The sequence below is a fragment of the Castor canadensis genome, chromosome 19 (genome assembly GCF_047511655.1).
Source record: "Castor canadensis chromosome 19, mCasCan1.hap1v2, whole genome shotgun sequence".
Taxonomy (NCBI): domain Eukaryota; kingdom Metazoa; phylum Chordata; class Mammalia; order Rodentia; family Castoridae; genus Castor; species Castor canadensis.
This window is the reverse complement of record NC_133404.1, coordinates 38661405-38678112: the sequence shown is the minus strand read 5'-3', so window position 1 is coordinate 38678112 and position 16708 is coordinate 38661405. Positions and strand designations below refer to the sequence as shown.

Below are 16708 nucleotides of genomic sequence, written 5' to 3'. Positions count from 1 at the left end.
GCTGTCAGTTTAAGTCAAAATTTTCTTGTGAATTTTTTTGTAGGGCCTCCCAGAACACAGGAGTGCTACCTGTGAATCTAGACTGGCTTCTGCTATACTCTCCCCATAAAAAGATCATGGCCAGTGACTCATCCATTGTTTTCTTTTTTCCATGCTTCTTGTCCACCCTGGATTCTTCTAGCAATCTCCAGTCCATGGCCACTGATCTAATGGAGAAACTGCTTGCTGCCAGACTCAGGGAGCTTTCCAAGTGTCTCCTCCTTGCCTTCTACTCAACTTTCTCAAAGAGGAGCCTTTTAGATCTTCACTTCATGGTTTTATCCCCTTTCAATGCCAGTCTGACTACTTCATCCTCAACTTGAGGACTTGAGAAAGATGGGGCCCCTAAAAAAACCCCTTCTCCCACCTCCAACCTGTAGACCACTTGGGTCTTCATAATTTTGCCTGTCATGACTAAGTCTGTGTTCTGTCCAGGAAAGGAGATGGGATACTAGGTCAGTAATGACAGAACCTGGCTCCCTTAAGAAGGGAGCAGTTCCCCTCTACCCACCCAGTCAGTGTTCCAGGGTCTCTCGGGAATGTTCTCAAGAAAACCTCAGAGACCCTCTCTGTGCCACCAAGATGACGGAGTAAGAGGACATTACCATGAGAGCAGAGTAGGTATAGGGATAGTGGTAGGCCAGGTAGCAAACATCCTCAGTGTGCGGGAAGGTGGTCACAAAGGTGAGGGTGTAAAAGCACTTCCCAGAGGCTCTGCCTGCAGCTGCTGTGTTCTGTTGGTAATGATTTCTGAAAAAGAAGAAAAGGCAGGATGAGGGACGGAAAGATGGAGGCAAAGTCCCCAAGGACCCAGATGCTGTAAACTTCCTGTGTTGTGTACTGGAAATATGGCTTTCACTCAAAACACTTTTGTGGCTGAAGTTTAGAAAACAGAGAAATGGACAGGTGAACTTGCTATCAGATGTGAAGTCAGTTCAGTTATATGTAGGTCTGGACCAACTGCCACCCACCTATGGCTTATATGCTGGAGGCCTTTCCGTGCTAGGTCTGAAAACGAAGACTACCTGGTCATTTCACTAGAAAATAGAGCAAATTGTAAACAATTCATGCTTCCCGGGATTCTGCTGTAGACATGCTTCCAAATGTGGGTTCCCCCAATCCCTGTCTGTCCCCAGAGCCATACAAGGTGTGATTCCTTCCTTCCACTCCCACCTGCCAAATGGACTTATTAGTAAAAACTATTAAACACTGAGTTCCAACTCAATACTTATATCATCTTATGTTATTACAATAACCCATTATATGGATAAAAAAGTGAAGCTTAGAAAAACTAATTTAACCAAAGTCTGAAGGCAAGCAAGTGGTTGATACAAGGCTTGAACCCATATCCTGGAGGCCACAAACCCTCTCTTTCCAATATGCAAGGCTTTCTTTCAAAGGAGTATATTTGTTACCCTAAATGTGACTCCACTTCTTAAAGCTTGAGAATACACATTTTCCCTTATCAAAATGAAAAACCAATTTTGATACTTCAGAGAACAGTATCAAAGTAAATCGCACCCAGAAGTACACTCCAAGAAATATTTTCCCCACATGCTGCCAGTTCTGTTCTTGTCTTGTTCATTGATGTTGAGACAGCTGCACAGGCTTTCCTGAGAAATACTGTCATCACAGCCACACTACAATGCAAAAGGCACCCAACACCAAAACGTGCAGTCTCACCTTTAAACATATATACCATTGGCTTCCTGGACCATGTGTGTTTTTATTTTATCAGGGGAAAGATGTGTGGAGGAGAGAAATAGCAAATTATTATTACTGTGTGTACTTGCAAAATAAAAAATAAAAAAAATCAAGCCTATAGCTACTTGGGAGGCAGAGACTGGGAAGACCATGGTTCAAAATCAGCTTGGGCAAAAAGTTCACAAGACCCCATCTCAATCAATAAAAATCTGGATGTGTAGAGTGTATTTGTCATCCCAGCCAGGTGGGAAGCATAAATAAATACACAGTGGTCCAGGCCAGCCTGGGCATAAACACAATACGCTATTTGGATAGTAACTAAAGCAAAAAGAGACTGTTGGTATGACTCAGTTGGTAGAGCACAGACCAAGGCCTTCCTGAGTTCAAATACCAGTAGTACTAAAAAAAAAAAAAAAGCATCATAGGATACTCTTTTCTGATTTTTGCTGTCTTCATGCTACCCTCCACCAAAGCAAAACAGCAAACCACACAAGAAAAGAACTAATAGAAAAATCCACTATCTCACTCCTCGTGGTCTTGTGGTTTTACCGTTTTAATAAAATAAGGGATGGGAGTAGGAGAAGTGGGTGATACCCACCAACTGTGGGCTGATACATTTCACTTGTCCCAGATTCTTGGTCATTCTGGGGAACAGGGAAGAGCCCAGAACAATGTACATCCTAAGTGACCGTCCTACTAGATTTACAACACCACAACAGAACCTATTCCTGTGTACTACAGAAACAGAGCTTCAACAGGGTGCCTCTCCCCATGGTGTTATCTAGATGCTGACACTTACTTGGGTCTATTTTTCTAGATTTCCCCCGAGTTCTGAAGTATCTCCACAAGCTAAGTCACTAGAAAGCACATGAAGGAGCCAGCGGCAGCTGAGGAGGACTGCAAACCCACGTGCGCTCACTTGTTCTTGCTTTTTTTCTTTTGTCATACTGGGGATTGAAGTCAGGGCCTCTACCTGCCTAGTCCTTTTGCTTTTAGTTTGCTTGTCAAATAGGGTCTCATACTTTTGCTCAGCCAGCCTTGGTCTGCCATCGTGCTACCTCCTCTCCCCCAAGTAGCTGAAATTACAGGCGTGTACCACCACACCTGGCCTTTTACTTTTTTTTAGACCAGGTCCTGATATATAAATGAGGCTAACCTCAAACTTGAGGTCCTCCTGCCTCAGCTTGCCAAGGACTGGTTCTATTCATTTTCTGAGTGCACTTGTAAAGGCCCCACTGCAAAAACACATTGAGTTTATACCTATGTTATCAACAAACAGGCACTGGTTAGTTATAGCTTCTTAGGATGAAGTGAAATGAGCCAGGGACAAGTGACCAAAGTTTGGGGGACTTGAGGGAGTGTTTCACCTGTAAACATGCACATGTAAATGCACTGGTTCTCTCTCTCGCGCTCTCTCTCTCTCTCTCTCTCTCTCTCTCTCACACACACACATACATTCATGGATATAAAGGCAGGTGGAAACACGCATCCAGTGCCTCACTGTTCCCAGGTTCTTCACTTCTTCACCCACAAACAATGGAGACAGTATGAACCTTGACTGGAAAATAATAGAGGTCACTATGGGCCAAGGGGGTTGATCTTATTTGTTGTGGGTCTTGCTGCTTTGTAGGTTTCCTGCTGTACTATAAAGTACACTGAAGTCACATCGCAGGCAAATTTACCCTCCACTCAGCCACAGGAAAGAGATGAGGTGAGTCAATGAAACCTCTGTATTTATCCTTATGCACTCACCACTCAAAACTGGGTGCGAGTAAGGACAGGTCAGTAGACTGAAAAGAAAAATAGCAGGGTGAATTTTTAGTTTTTGAGCTTCCATGGCCCTGGTGATTGAAGGCACAAAATCCAAATTGCAGCCTTGCCCATCTGAAACCTGCCTCCTCACACTCCCAACACCCCCACAAACCCCCACACACACACCCCCACACACACACCCCTCTCTCATGTAACCCTATAGCTTGGTGGGGTTAGCTGCCTATTGATAAGCCAGCCCTCCAAGGTGGTTGCATTCTGTTGCAATTTATGAAAACTGGCTGTCGCCTCAATTAGAATGAGTTTTGGCTAAAGGAGATTGTTACAACCCTAGTTTGGGGTCTAAACTCTAGCAGAACCTAAAGCAAATTCCAAACTTCCCCACTGGGGTCTCCTGGTGGCCATGGTGTAGCAAGGGCTGTCCAGGAGATGATTCTACCCAAAACCTTTCCTCTTCGGAGACCTTTAACCTTTCCCGGGATCTTCTTCACTGAGAAACGTCTGATAAATCTCTAAAGTGAAACTCTTGACTTGTGACAATTTGTCCATGATAGAGTGAGTTCTAACAATGAGTTACTTTTGATTTCTCAATTATGGAGTGAACAAATTGAGAGATGTTGCAAAGCAGTAACAGCCATCCTTCTATTTCAGATGCTTCTCTATTCTTCTTTTGCACGGAAAGCACTTTCTCTCTTCTTCATTTAGCCAAGTCCTGCCTTCAAAGCAATGCACATGTTTCCTCTTCCAGGAAGCCCTCCCTGATATTCCCCCTTCTGCATAGCTCTTATCATTCTGTGCATCCCCCTCACTGCCAACACTTTATGACAAAAATAAGACTTACTCATTGGTGGGTCTCTATGTCTGACACTTATGCTTCATACCTGTTCAGAGCAGTTGTTCAGTTAGATTCTGTAGAATCAATGGAGCTGAGACTCCAAGAGAGATAATTAGGATGCTTCATATATTTTATCTCTAACTTTAGTGATACCATTTCAAGGTAAGTATTCTTATGCATAGTCCACATATGTGAACAACGAGGCTCATGGATGCCTAGAGAAATTCCAAACAGCAAGTGGAGTAAACAAGACTCAAACCCAAATGTAGGCTTAGTTAGCTCCGACATAAAGATTTCTTTCATTACATCATCTCTTAGGAATGGATAAAGAACAGAAGGTTTTTTTGGCCCAATTCAGCAAGCAAGAATTTAAAATCCTGACCTTCATACGTCAGGGCTGCTTACAAACATAGATTCTAAAATAGCAGCAAAAATGTAAAATAATCCAGACGAAAACCAGTGATCAACCTATGATGATTCTTTCTATCATTGGTATATTCAGTACCATTGAAATGTTTCTAGTAATTAACCATAACACCTGACATTCAGACACTATTCCTCGCTTTCCACGTTTTACCTCCTGACTCTTAATATTCAAAACAGCTCTGTACGGTAGACACCCATGTTATCCTGTTTTTATAGACAAAGCATCTAAGGTTGACAGAATATGGAATAAATTGCCCAAAGTCACAACAGAACTAAATATTGGAACTTGGATTCCAAGAGCTTTTTCTCCTCAACCTTCTCTTCCAGGTGGGAAAAAGCCTGGAAAAATGGGTGTGTGGTCAGATCTGCAGGACCCCAGATAGGTCACCTTGGGCCAAAGATGACCTGGGCTGCATAGGTCCAGCCACTCCACAACTAAAAGTCTCCCTTTTGCTTTCTGTTCCCTGGACCATTTATCTTCAGAAAGATCTGCATTTTTCCCTTGATAAAGCCTTCAATGAAGCAAGAAGAAAAGTACACAAATGCATAGTTATGAACTCAATCTATTTCCATTTGTACTTAAAGATACACTGGGAAGTCATTTTTTTCCTGTGTGTGCGTGAAATTAGCAAACGCCAAGGCAGAGAGTGAATTAGATAATCTCACAATGACGATGGCCCTGTTTAACAAGGGAGCCTCATTTCTCTTAACAGGATCTAATAAGGCAGAGCAGCCAAGTCACCAGACTTCCCTGTGTCTGCAAAGTCTCTAATATTCTATATAGCACCGAATCTCTCTCCTGAGATCCCACAAAAGGATACATGATGGCAGAGCTCTTGTATGACATTCATCTTCATGAGTGAGCTGTTCCACCTCCTCTCACGAGCGGAGATAAATGTCAGAAGAGATCAGCCATCGTGTATTACATGGCGACTCAGAGAGTACAGCTTTCCTCCCTCTGCCCTTCAGCACCAAAATTACTTTAGACCAGAGCTGGAAGAGAATTTGAAAGGTAGGAGGCTGTGTGTGTACGTCAGAGGGAGAAGCAGGCCACAGGAAAGTAAATAAAACAGAAACTAAAACCTTTATGACAATCATGAAAAAATGAATCTTCCCATTATGTTCTTCCATCTTGAGAGCCACTTTTTATCTTCTAGCAGAGTGGTCTTTAAGGTGGGTGGGAGTCGGGGTAGAAGAGAAGGGGAGAAGGTACTGGGGGAAAGGAGTAGGAAATCAATTGTGCACAGAGAGAAAGATATTAAAATTCCTCCTTAAATTTATAAATATCTAGGTAATAAGAAAGAAATTAAACTGTCTAAAGTTTAATATGGGGTGTGACCTGACTGGCCTTGTTCAGTTCATGTCAACATTCTGTGATGACTAATTACAAAACAAACTAGATTATGGTGCAGCAAAATCTTCCACTTGTCCCTGTTGCATTCCCAGTGGGCTATGAGAAATGCATTAAATTCTACATCTGCTGTTTTCCTGTGTCAGACAGTTAAGTCTCACAGGCTACAGAGAAGGTTTCAAGGGAAGGAGTTGGAATAACCAGTGCCTCCCACTCTCTCATTATTTGCTGTGAGCTTCTAGTAAGGTATTTAAATTCACAGAAGCTTATTTTTCATATATTTAGATTATATTATCTAAATTAAACTAAACCTTTCAATATAGACAATTAAGTCTTTTTTTAAACATCTGCTTAAAAGCCTTCAAATAATAACAACCTTATATTGCAAGTACAAATAACCAAGAAAAAAAGAATGAGTCTGGCTACCTCCTGCTCTTAGTCCTAGTTCTTTCTGAAGAATATGGATTGGAAGAGCTGGAGACATATCTGAAGTGACAGAGCACCAGACTAGCAACTGCAAGGCCTTGAGTTCAAACCTCAGTATCACCAAAAAAAGAAAGCATCAGGCACTGGCTCATCCCTGTAATCCCTCTACTCAAGAGGTAGAGACTGAGACAATTGTAATTTGAAGCCAGTCCCCTATCAACAAGAAAGTCCAGTGAAGTGGTGTGTGCCTGTGATCCCAGCTATATAGTAGGCCATAAGTAAAAGGATTATGATCCAAGGCTAATCGTAGGCAAGAGTATGGTGACACCCTACATGAAAACACACATACACACAGAGAAAAAAAAAGAATACACATTTGTGTAAAAATAACCTAAATCTGGAAAGTCAACCAAAATTTCCCAAAAATATCCAAAAGATTAGTTACCACTATTTTTTAGTGATGAACTCCACTTTAAAGATATAGTGTGCACTGAGTTATCCATGGCATAAAGATGTTACAAAAACTATTACTTGTTTCATCTTGTTCTCATAATTTAAACATTTTTGCATGTTTTCTAATGTACATACTAGTATAGTAATTGTCTACATCACTTATTTACAAAAAGTTTATGAACAAATCTGTGTTAGTGCAATGCATGGAAGCTGTATCTTACTAAGAGTAGGGCAATATCAAAATAACTTGGAGGCTACCTCCAAGTTATCCAACTGATGATAACTGAGTGGCCAACCCAGCTTCCCAATTTCTCATCACTGCTGTCAATTTTTAAAGAAAATGGAAATCCCATTCTTCCTAGGTGTCCTTTCCTTCTAGCCTTGCATGTTTCTCCCCACAGTGAGCACCCTGGCACCCCTGAAAACACGGCACTAAGTCTGAGAATTTAACAGCATAATAGCATTAGAACTTCTGAGTTTCTACAAACATATAGGAGACAAAGGGACCAGGAAGTAAAATTCTTCCAAATTAATATACCAGAAAGAATAAACGTGAGAGTGAAGCCAGGAAATCCTCTAAAGCAAATCAACTCCAAGACTATGGTGGGTAAATGAGGAGAGAGAGATTGTACAATAAAAGGCGTGGTGCAATCAGGAGAGGTGTTCTGATTTGTAGTGAGCAGAGATTGCTCGAACCTACCCTGTTGTTACCTCGTATTATTGGAAATATGTTAACACAATGTGATGAATAATTGTAAAACAAACTACATTACAATGCTGCAATCTTATCTACTCATCTCTGCTTTATTCATGGCTGGAATATGAAAAATGAATTGCATTATACATGCATGGTTTTCATCTTACCCCTCTGTGGCTCTTTAATCACATAACAATTGTCTTGTTAATGAATCTAAAAGCTATTAATATTGGCTTCCCTTAGGCCAGGGCTGTGCTTTTGGATGTATGGGCCTTTCTTCTCCTCTTGGCAGACAGCTGGTCCCCTTGGGCTTGGTCCTTCTTCCCCAATTCCAAGAGGAACAACTCCAGTGGGAGAGGATGCAAAATGATACATTTGTCCAGTCTCTCTAAGTTCCAGCTTTAAACTGGGTCTTTCACTATTATTGACAGTAACTATTTTCAGAGGAAATTGAAAAGTTATTCCTGACACTCTGAGGTGTTCATGTTTATTTCCTGGGATTGTGAACTTTACAACCTAAGTGGTTCTTAATCTAAGTTTTTGGACCACAGAGAAAATTCTAAGAGTTTTGATGACTGAGATAGAGAATAATGGCCATTTAGGTGAAGAAAATCACCAAAGTTGTAATATTTTACCATGCTTCTAAAGAATTTATGAAAATAATATTTTGATTCATATCTTAATACATCAAGGACTGCAGGCTGCCAAATCTTTTATTACAGACTCTTAGTCAACTCAGCTCCAGATTTTGGGGACCGTCATTATATCTATGGTGATTTCTGCCTTTACCTAACAGAGAAACAAGATCCCTGACCTTTCATATCTATCAATATCGTCTTCACACCTCAAAGCCCAGAGGCACGAGGTATATATGCCCGCTCTTTAACGATGATAACAATCCTAAACTCTAGAATGTCTGATAATAGTTTTCTTAGAGGTCTCTTGTAGTCTTAGAAAGAGGTAAGACTTACTTTATCCAGGAAAATAAATATCAACTATCCATCTTTATAAGAAACTAACAATGAGCTAATAATGAATTACATATATTTTACCTGTTCTAACAATTCCTATCCCTTTTTTCTTACATATTTTATTTTTTCCTTCTAAAGGAAACACACACCTAAGCAATTCATGGGATTTGAATCCATTTCTTTCATCAAAAAATATGATTCAAATTTCATTACAACTTTGCGGGATAGATTTATGAAACTAGATACTGACCAAAGACTGAAGATGAATTTCACAACTCTTTCCTCTTTTACTTTTTTAAACAAAACTGGCTGTGGAGGAAGACTTAGTTAAGCATATTTGTCATATTTTCATTCCCCTGTACTTCTTAAACAGGTAGATAGGAATATACCAGAACATCTCAGACTTCACTGGACCCAGAGGAAACAGAAAAAAATAAAGCTTGATGCACAAATCACAGACTGAGTCTGTACAACTTCTCACATCTGACAACAAAATCTTAAAGTTTTAATGTGCATAAATGAAGAGAAACTATTTTTTTTTTGCAAATCAAAATATGTTTCTTGGAGTCTACTGTGAGTACCACTTGACATACCTGTGAGGGGCAGAGAATTTGACATTGGGACAGAGTGACAACCATATGGCAGACAAACACAGATTGCTAATGTTTATTAAAAACTGAATATGGAAAAGCAGGAAATTGAGAATGAATGGCAGGGCAGAGAAAATGAAGTTAACAACATTCTAACTTACTTGTAGTAACAGATTTCATAACCGGTCCGTACCCAGGAGGGTCTGCCAAGAAGAGCCTCCTTCACAGAATACAGGGTTGGCTGCATCCCTAAAAAAACCCAAAAAAGTAAAAAGTAAAAGCCAGGCTTAATCCATGAGGGAAAGAGAAAAGGGAAAGGGGCTATGGTGGCTGAATAATGATCCTCAAAGCTATCCAGGTCTTAATCCCTGGGAACTATAAATGTTAACTGTATATGGCCAGATAGGCTCTGCAGATGTGATTAAGTTTAGGATCTTGAGATGGGGAGATTATCCTGTGAGTCCTAAATGCAATCACAGATACCCTTGTAAGAGGGAGGTAAAGGGAGTTTTGACTCAAGAAGAAAAGCAAGGTAACCAAAGCAGAGAGATTTAAAGATGTTATTGGCTTTGAACATGGAAGAAGGAGCCGTGAGCCAAGGAATGGAAGGAATGTAGTTCTAGAAGCTGGAAAGGAAAAGAAATACTCTCCTAAAATGTCTAGAAGGGACACAGCCCTGTAGACACCTCAACTTTGGCCCAGTGAAACTGATTTAGATTTCTGAACCTCATCACTGTAAGAGAATAAATTTCACTTTTACTTTTTATGATGATGGGTTCTTGTGCTTGCTAGAGAGGTACTCTCCCACTTAAGTCACATCCCAGCCCTTTTTGATTTTAGTTATTTTTCAGGTATGGTCTCTTCTTCTGCTCAAGACTGGTCCCAGACTGTGATCCTCCTACCTATGCTTCCCACACAACTGGGATTACAGGCACGTGCCACATGCCCAGTCCCAAAGTTACCATGTTTTAAGATGCCTAGGTTGTGACAATTTGCGATGGTAGCTATACAAAGTGAACACAGGACTCAAGGTTCATATCTTCTCTTTCTATAGTAATGAGACTCTATTTAGTCAGTATAAAATAGAGGCAGTACCCTGTGCTTGGGCCTAGATATGAGGGAAAGCTTATTCTTTATTCAAAACCGCCAATAAATTAGTATATAAGCTAGGAATAACAACAATTTCCCATTCCCAGAAATGTTCTCAGTAAATACGGACTGTGGGTCAGTCTTTGTCTCTTGGTCAGTCTTTGTCTTTTCCAAAATGATCACAGGTGTTCAGGAGAATTTAAAACTTTTCCTGAGTTTTCTGAGAGTGTAAAGCAGTCCAGTTGGATCTTGTTTTTCTGTCTTATGACAAGCAAGCTAAGACATTTTCTCCTATGGGATTTAGGAGACGGAGCGCAGACATAAACGAGCATGCTCACCAACCTCAAAGTTCAAGGTAGAGAGAAGGAATCAGAAAATACGGGAATGTTACATGCACTGTTAACATTCCATTTCAGAGTGAGAAGTCCCAGCTTCTCTTGCACAGCAGCACTATGCCTTGGGTTGGTGACTCACTCTCTTGCCACACTGGCAATCAAGATGTGTCACTCCAACTTCAACCCCTCTGGGAAACCAAGAAAGGCTTCTGATAACAATACAAAAAACACATTCGAGAAGCAATTACCGTTCTTGGTATTTTCCCAAAAGCTCCTAATCTCCAAGAGCTCATACCATAATTGAACTGGCTGTTGGGCTTCTCACAGTTGATGACGTTGAAGCGGTAAGGGATTGCAGCCCTCGTACCGCTCACCTTGAAGTAGAACCACTGCTGGTGCTGAGAGCTATTCACATCAGCATTGACCAACAAGTCGTACTCAAACCTGCAAAGTCAAAAGCAAGATTGAAGAGTTGTCTGGAAAATCTTTAAAGTAAATGAGAATCCATGTCTCAAGTTCTGGATGATAGATCTAAGACTCAGAACCTCAGTTGGCTGCTAAATGATACTCATTGTATTTATGTCACTATATTGGGCACTTGCCTTGTACATTTGGGGGCTCTTGATATTGGAAACATCACTTAGACAACTCTAGCATGTCTTTCCACTGAACTATAGTGAAATTTCTATCCATGTAGGAAAATAAAGTTTGCTGTACAAAAAATTCAGTCACAGCAGGTTTGGATATAACTTTACTATTTGATGCTCGATACTACTTTTGATCCTCAGTTGGCTCACATGGAATATGGAAAAGGTGTCTCCACTTGCATCGTTCTTTGTAAAAACTAAACAATATAATGGATATAAATCCATTACAGTGTATATTCATATGAATCAGAGCAACAAATATAAATTAAGTCTACCAATGCTGAGGTAGCTTTTGTATTCTTTTGCATTTTGGTTGGATAACTTACATGTAATAGAGGGCACAAGTCTTAAGTATGAATCTCAACAAATATGTTTGTATCTGGGTGCAGCTGTATGACCACTATCCTGATATAGGACAATCCCAGCATCCTAGGAGGTCTTGATTGTCCCCTTAGTCACTATTTCCAAAGGTAATTAATTTTCTTAGCTCTAGCAGTAGAATTTGCAATGTGGCTTGACTTAAACCTTCTCATCAGGAAATTTCACTTTTTAAAAAATGTTTGTCCCACCTTCTTGGTATTCTTTTGGGGTTGTTCTTTTAAAAGGGGTAATGTTTTAGGGGTTTTTTTTCCTCGAATCCATGCCTATATTCCCACTCAAGATCCCTGACAAATAACATTTATAGTGAGATTCATAGTAGGGTAGAGTTTGGTGTAAATATATGTGAACACTGAGCTATAGGGACCACACAAACCACCAAGCTCACCATTCATTCAATGAAGCATTACTCACTGAATAACACTAGGTAAGAGAAATTCTGGAAAGTCTGTGACCTTTAAACTATACACTATTCCCATAGTACTTTTTCAAAAGTTAGCCTAAAAATTCCTTCCCCTAAGTAGGTTTGTTTTCTGTCATTTGATTCTGTTATTCTGACCACAACTTACTAGTTTAGGATTCTACTCTCTGCTCAAAAGCAAATACAGAAGAAAACAGACCTGATCCAGGCCAACAATTTAGGTACATACTGAACTGAAAACTGGCTAGCTAGGAGACTCCTAATCAAGAATAGCCTCATGGATCCTTTGAATTTAAAGAGAAGGAATAATGAAAACTGGAGCCATAGGAAGAAGTAAAAATTGAGCTGACAACAGCAAGAGAAGTGGGCTGTAAAGGAATCTTAATTTGTCTTTGCCTGCTTCAGCCCAAGTCAATTAATGTGCCTCTGTCTTACAAGTTGGGCTTTCTTCAAGTATTTCATGTTAAAAAATTTTTTAAAGGCTCACCTTTTGCCTTCTCCAAAAAAGACAAACTTCAAAAATTACTCCTTAAGTGGATATAAAATAAATCTGAGATATACTAAGTTCTGAGTTATAGTTATGGCGTACATGCATCTCTAAATAAGAGCTTATGTTGACAGAGTGATCACCAGGTTCCAGACACCATTCTAAAAGCTTTGGTATATCATTAAACTCTCATAAATTTCCTATGAAGTAGATGCTGTTATTATCCATATTTTACAGGTGAAAAAGTTAAAGACATGGAGTGAGTTAGGCAACTTGCTTAAAAAGTCTCCTGGATGGAAAGAGGTTGAAGTTGCCCTGGTAGTCTCCAGTGTCTGTGATCACTACACCATTAAACATCCCAGACTGTGGTTTTTCAGAAGTTTAGCTATCAAAGATGGATTATATACTTTTCCTTTTGGCATATGAGAAACATAGTCCACTCTGTTATGGTAGAAGTTTTATACAACTTCATGAGAACATGAAAAAAGATTATTTTCACTGCCACTGAAAAAAGATTATTGTCTTCCTTTTCATTTCTGCATTCCTAGCCTTTGCTTCCCTTGAAATCCTTTCCTTGGGCTTATCAAAGGTTCCAGGGAATCCTGGAAGAGCCCAGAATTGTTTCCACTTAAAAACACAGCTATGGGGAAAACAGACATGGAGAGGTACAGAAATAAAGAATATCATGTGCCTTTCCATGCCAACAGATCTATACTTGGCATCAGTGGAAGAATAAATACCCTCTGCTTTCACATTAAAATATGGATCCATTATTTGAGACATAAGGCATGCTTATGACTCTAGAGAACAGTTCACCTTGCTATGACATCAGCCAGGGAGTTCCCTAGTAGTGTTGACAAATGTTTAACCAATGACACTCAGAGTGGAAAAACATTCATTTGTAGTGTTTGCCAATGATCATGGTATAAATATACTCACCATGACTGATTTCAAACTGCCCACGTAAGGTCACTGAACATAGAATTGGGAAGAGATTGTCACAATCTGCTCTCCTGTGCTGCCAGGAGCTACCCCCTGTGTTTTCCTCACCCCTCTGTGGTTTTCCTTACTTACTCACGCACTTGGATGGCTTTGCGAAGATTTCCTGACTCAAATTTGGAGAAGAACCTTAAACTATCAGAAGCAGTATCTTGCAAAGGCCTATAACAAAACGGAGAAAATATGAACATAGCTGCTTGCTATGCTTGGACACAATTTGACATTTCTTAAAGATAAGTTTTCTCTTATAGTTCTCAAATCTGAGTAGTCACCATGCTGTTTTTAGGAGTGTGAATGGATTGCTAACATAAGACACTCCTATGCTTATGCCAGTTAATGGAATTCTCCATACCTCCCATTCCATGGATGTTCAAGACCACCTACCAAGGCTCATCTAAACTGAAGACAACTTTATTTATAACGTTGGTTGGCTGGATGAGTCTCTGGACATCCTCAAATATCTTGATCCTGGTAAGGAAAATTGCAAACATTAAAGTGTTGTCCCTCAATCTCTATCTCACTCATCCTATGATGTCCTAGGATGGGCCTTGGGAGCCATGAGAGAAATAGGAAAGAAGAGAGAAGCTTAACAACGTCCCAATATCAGGCTCAAGGGGAGTAAACACTGCTGCCTTCCTTCCTTCTCTTCTTTATTAACCAATAAAATGACAGTAGGAACAGAGACAGCAGGAGATTCTTAGCTTTTGGAAAGGTTTGTCATGAGCACTTTCTTGCTGTATGAATAAAATATTCCTTTGCATTGAGGTTATTTTGAGGAGAACTTCGGACAATTGAGTATTTGCATCATGGAAGTTTGGTAGAATCCAATAAACTTTTGTACTCATGTACAATTTGCATTCCTTGGACTCTGTCTGAGAAAGAACAGAATCTGGGAAATTAAAGTAAGAGGGAGGAGGGAGCTCAGGGGGTCATTCAATTCCCTCATTGCATTTCCAATCTAGTTTATTGGCATGGGGTGGGAAGGATGAGAGTGAGAAGGACACAAAGCCTGGACTGAAAGGGCAGATGCCCTGTGCAGGGATGAGATACTGCTGGTCCAGCTCTTGTGATACATTTCTCAGGAACCTAACCAAGTCAGATAATGTGCAGAGAATAAAGTCAGAGAAGTCAGCTAAGAGCTCAACTGAGAGAAGTTCTTGGGACCTACCATCAAGAGAACAATTTGCTGATGATGTGAAATATAAGTTAATGGAACTTTCTGGTCCACAAACTTAGATCCAGTTATGTTTTGTCAGGGGAAATTTTTTTTTTTTTTGCCTTTATCAGGTCCAGTTTAATCTGCTGAGTCAAAGACAAAGTCCTCTTTCCTATATTCTTGGAATAATCTATCACTCAGTATTTCTGCCTGGAAAAAAATGTGTTTCTTTCCATCCCTTTCTCAATGATGTAACAAAACAGTCTTCAAACCAAGCCAGGATCTGTAAGACAGAGGCTGTGGAATACAGATACATTGCCCCCTCTTTATTCAAGAAATAAGATGCCAATTCGCAGTAAATAGGGAAAGAGAGCCCAAATTATTAGTTCTTAGGTTTTCTTAAAAAAAAAACCTTCCTTTTAGGAAAGTTTGCAGTATTGTGCTTTGCAATGGACATAAAGCAAGAGGTTGTACTAGAAAAATTGGAGGAATTCTTTGTCGGGAAATACATGCCTACCACTTCCCATACTTGAGTCTGAAATGTCTTAGCAGGGAGATGAGATTGTATGTTTGCTAAAAAGTTTCCCACCTGACTAATACTACCTTCTGACAGATAGCAGAACTGTCTGTACAAACCATTCTACCTTAAAAGTATTAGAGAAGAAAACTATATAGCTCACAAGTCAATAGTATCATTACCGTTGTACTCCCCATTTGCGCTCCAACATAGACTGGGCAGAAGGAGGTGGACAGTGTCCCCAGAGATCAGGAAATGCCATCATCTTGAAGTCTGCCACAGATCTGGTTCTTCTGGCTTTGGCCATATAAAGGTAAGGATCATGGAATGGGATACACTTGGGATGTGTATGCAGAAGCTTATTTATGAAGTCAACAGTTTCTCTAGGCTTGGTAGAATTGGAAAAAGAGGCACTCATTCTTGGGCAAGAAATTTCCTCTATGTCCCAAGCATCCTCTCCCAGGGAAGTGTGAACGTCAGGAATATCATTTCCAGAAGAGCCTATCCCAAGGACATTGGTTTGCACATTTATGTATGAGTTCATTTCAGGTCCTTTCTTGGAGTATAGAGGCACAGTGGACCTCCCTGTTTTCACCCTGTCCAGAATGGAAGTCTGGACTGGGTCTTCTCTTTCATGCTCCCAGGAGCTTTGGTCCTTATTGAAGCAACGCTGCCTTGGGGAGGCAGTTGGAATGTCATAGTGATTGACATACTGAGTGTCTTCCAAGTTCAAATCATCTCCAAACTTGGACTCCAGTTCCTTCAGGTTCAAAAGCAGGAAAGAGTATGTCAGTGTTTCTTTCCAGGTAGAGAACAGAATTTGGTCCCTATCTGTACTCTCTGGATACAAAGCTAAGCATAAATCCTATGAATTGGGGAGTTTTGTCTAGAGTCAGCCAAGAAAGACTAACCTTCAGAACTGTACAAACTCATATTTTGGAAAGATCTTTGGACAATTATATACATGTGAATGCCTTCTGCAAATCCCAACTGGCTAAACAACTTCATTTACAGGGGCCTCACTGAAACCCAAAGTGGAGCCTCTTTTACTGTGACCCAAAGCTATGCTATTTATTTGAGGACAATCCTGATTATTTGGGGGAAAAAAAAAGTCTTCCTTACACTGAACTGAAATTTCCTTCACTGAAACTTTTATCACTGATCCATTTCTACTTTCTACCAAGAAATAGAATATATTAATTCCTTTCTACATGTGACTGGACATTCCCTTTGAGGTGGCCATATTCATAATTTATTAAGGCCATAAGAAAATACTAGAGATCAAAAAGCAGGTCTAAATTCATGATGGCAGCAGCAGCAACTAGGAATTCTATTAACATCACTAGGTCTAAGACACCCGTTCTGTGCCTACTGATAAAGAAAACCTAAGACAGGTGCTATGGTACACACCTATTGT

At 40.1% G+C, this 16708-nt stretch overlaps 1 protein-coding gene across 3 annotated transcripts in view; it reads right to left on the bottom strand.

The window, feature by feature from the left end:
* The window catches only part of Agbl1 (AGBL carboxypeptidase 1), a 780759-nt gene that overhangs the window by 616993 nt on the left and 147058 nt on the right, over positions 1-16708 (bottom strand). For all 3 annotated transcript variants that reach the window (XM_074061490.1, XM_074061492.1, XM_074061493.1), the window contains 6 exons: positions 15474-16051; positions 14003-14086; positions 13694-13780; positions 10982-11130; positions 9424-9511; positions 645-789 (listed from right to left, as the gene is read on the bottom strand). In XM_074061490.1, coding sequence (XP_073917591.1) covers positions 645-789; positions 9424-9511; positions 10982-11130; positions 13694-13780; positions 14003-14086; positions 15474-16051 — 1131 coding nt within the window. The remainder of the gene's footprint in view (positions 1-644; positions 790-9423; positions 9512-10981; positions 11131-13693; positions 13781-14002; positions 14087-15473; positions 16052-16708) is intronic.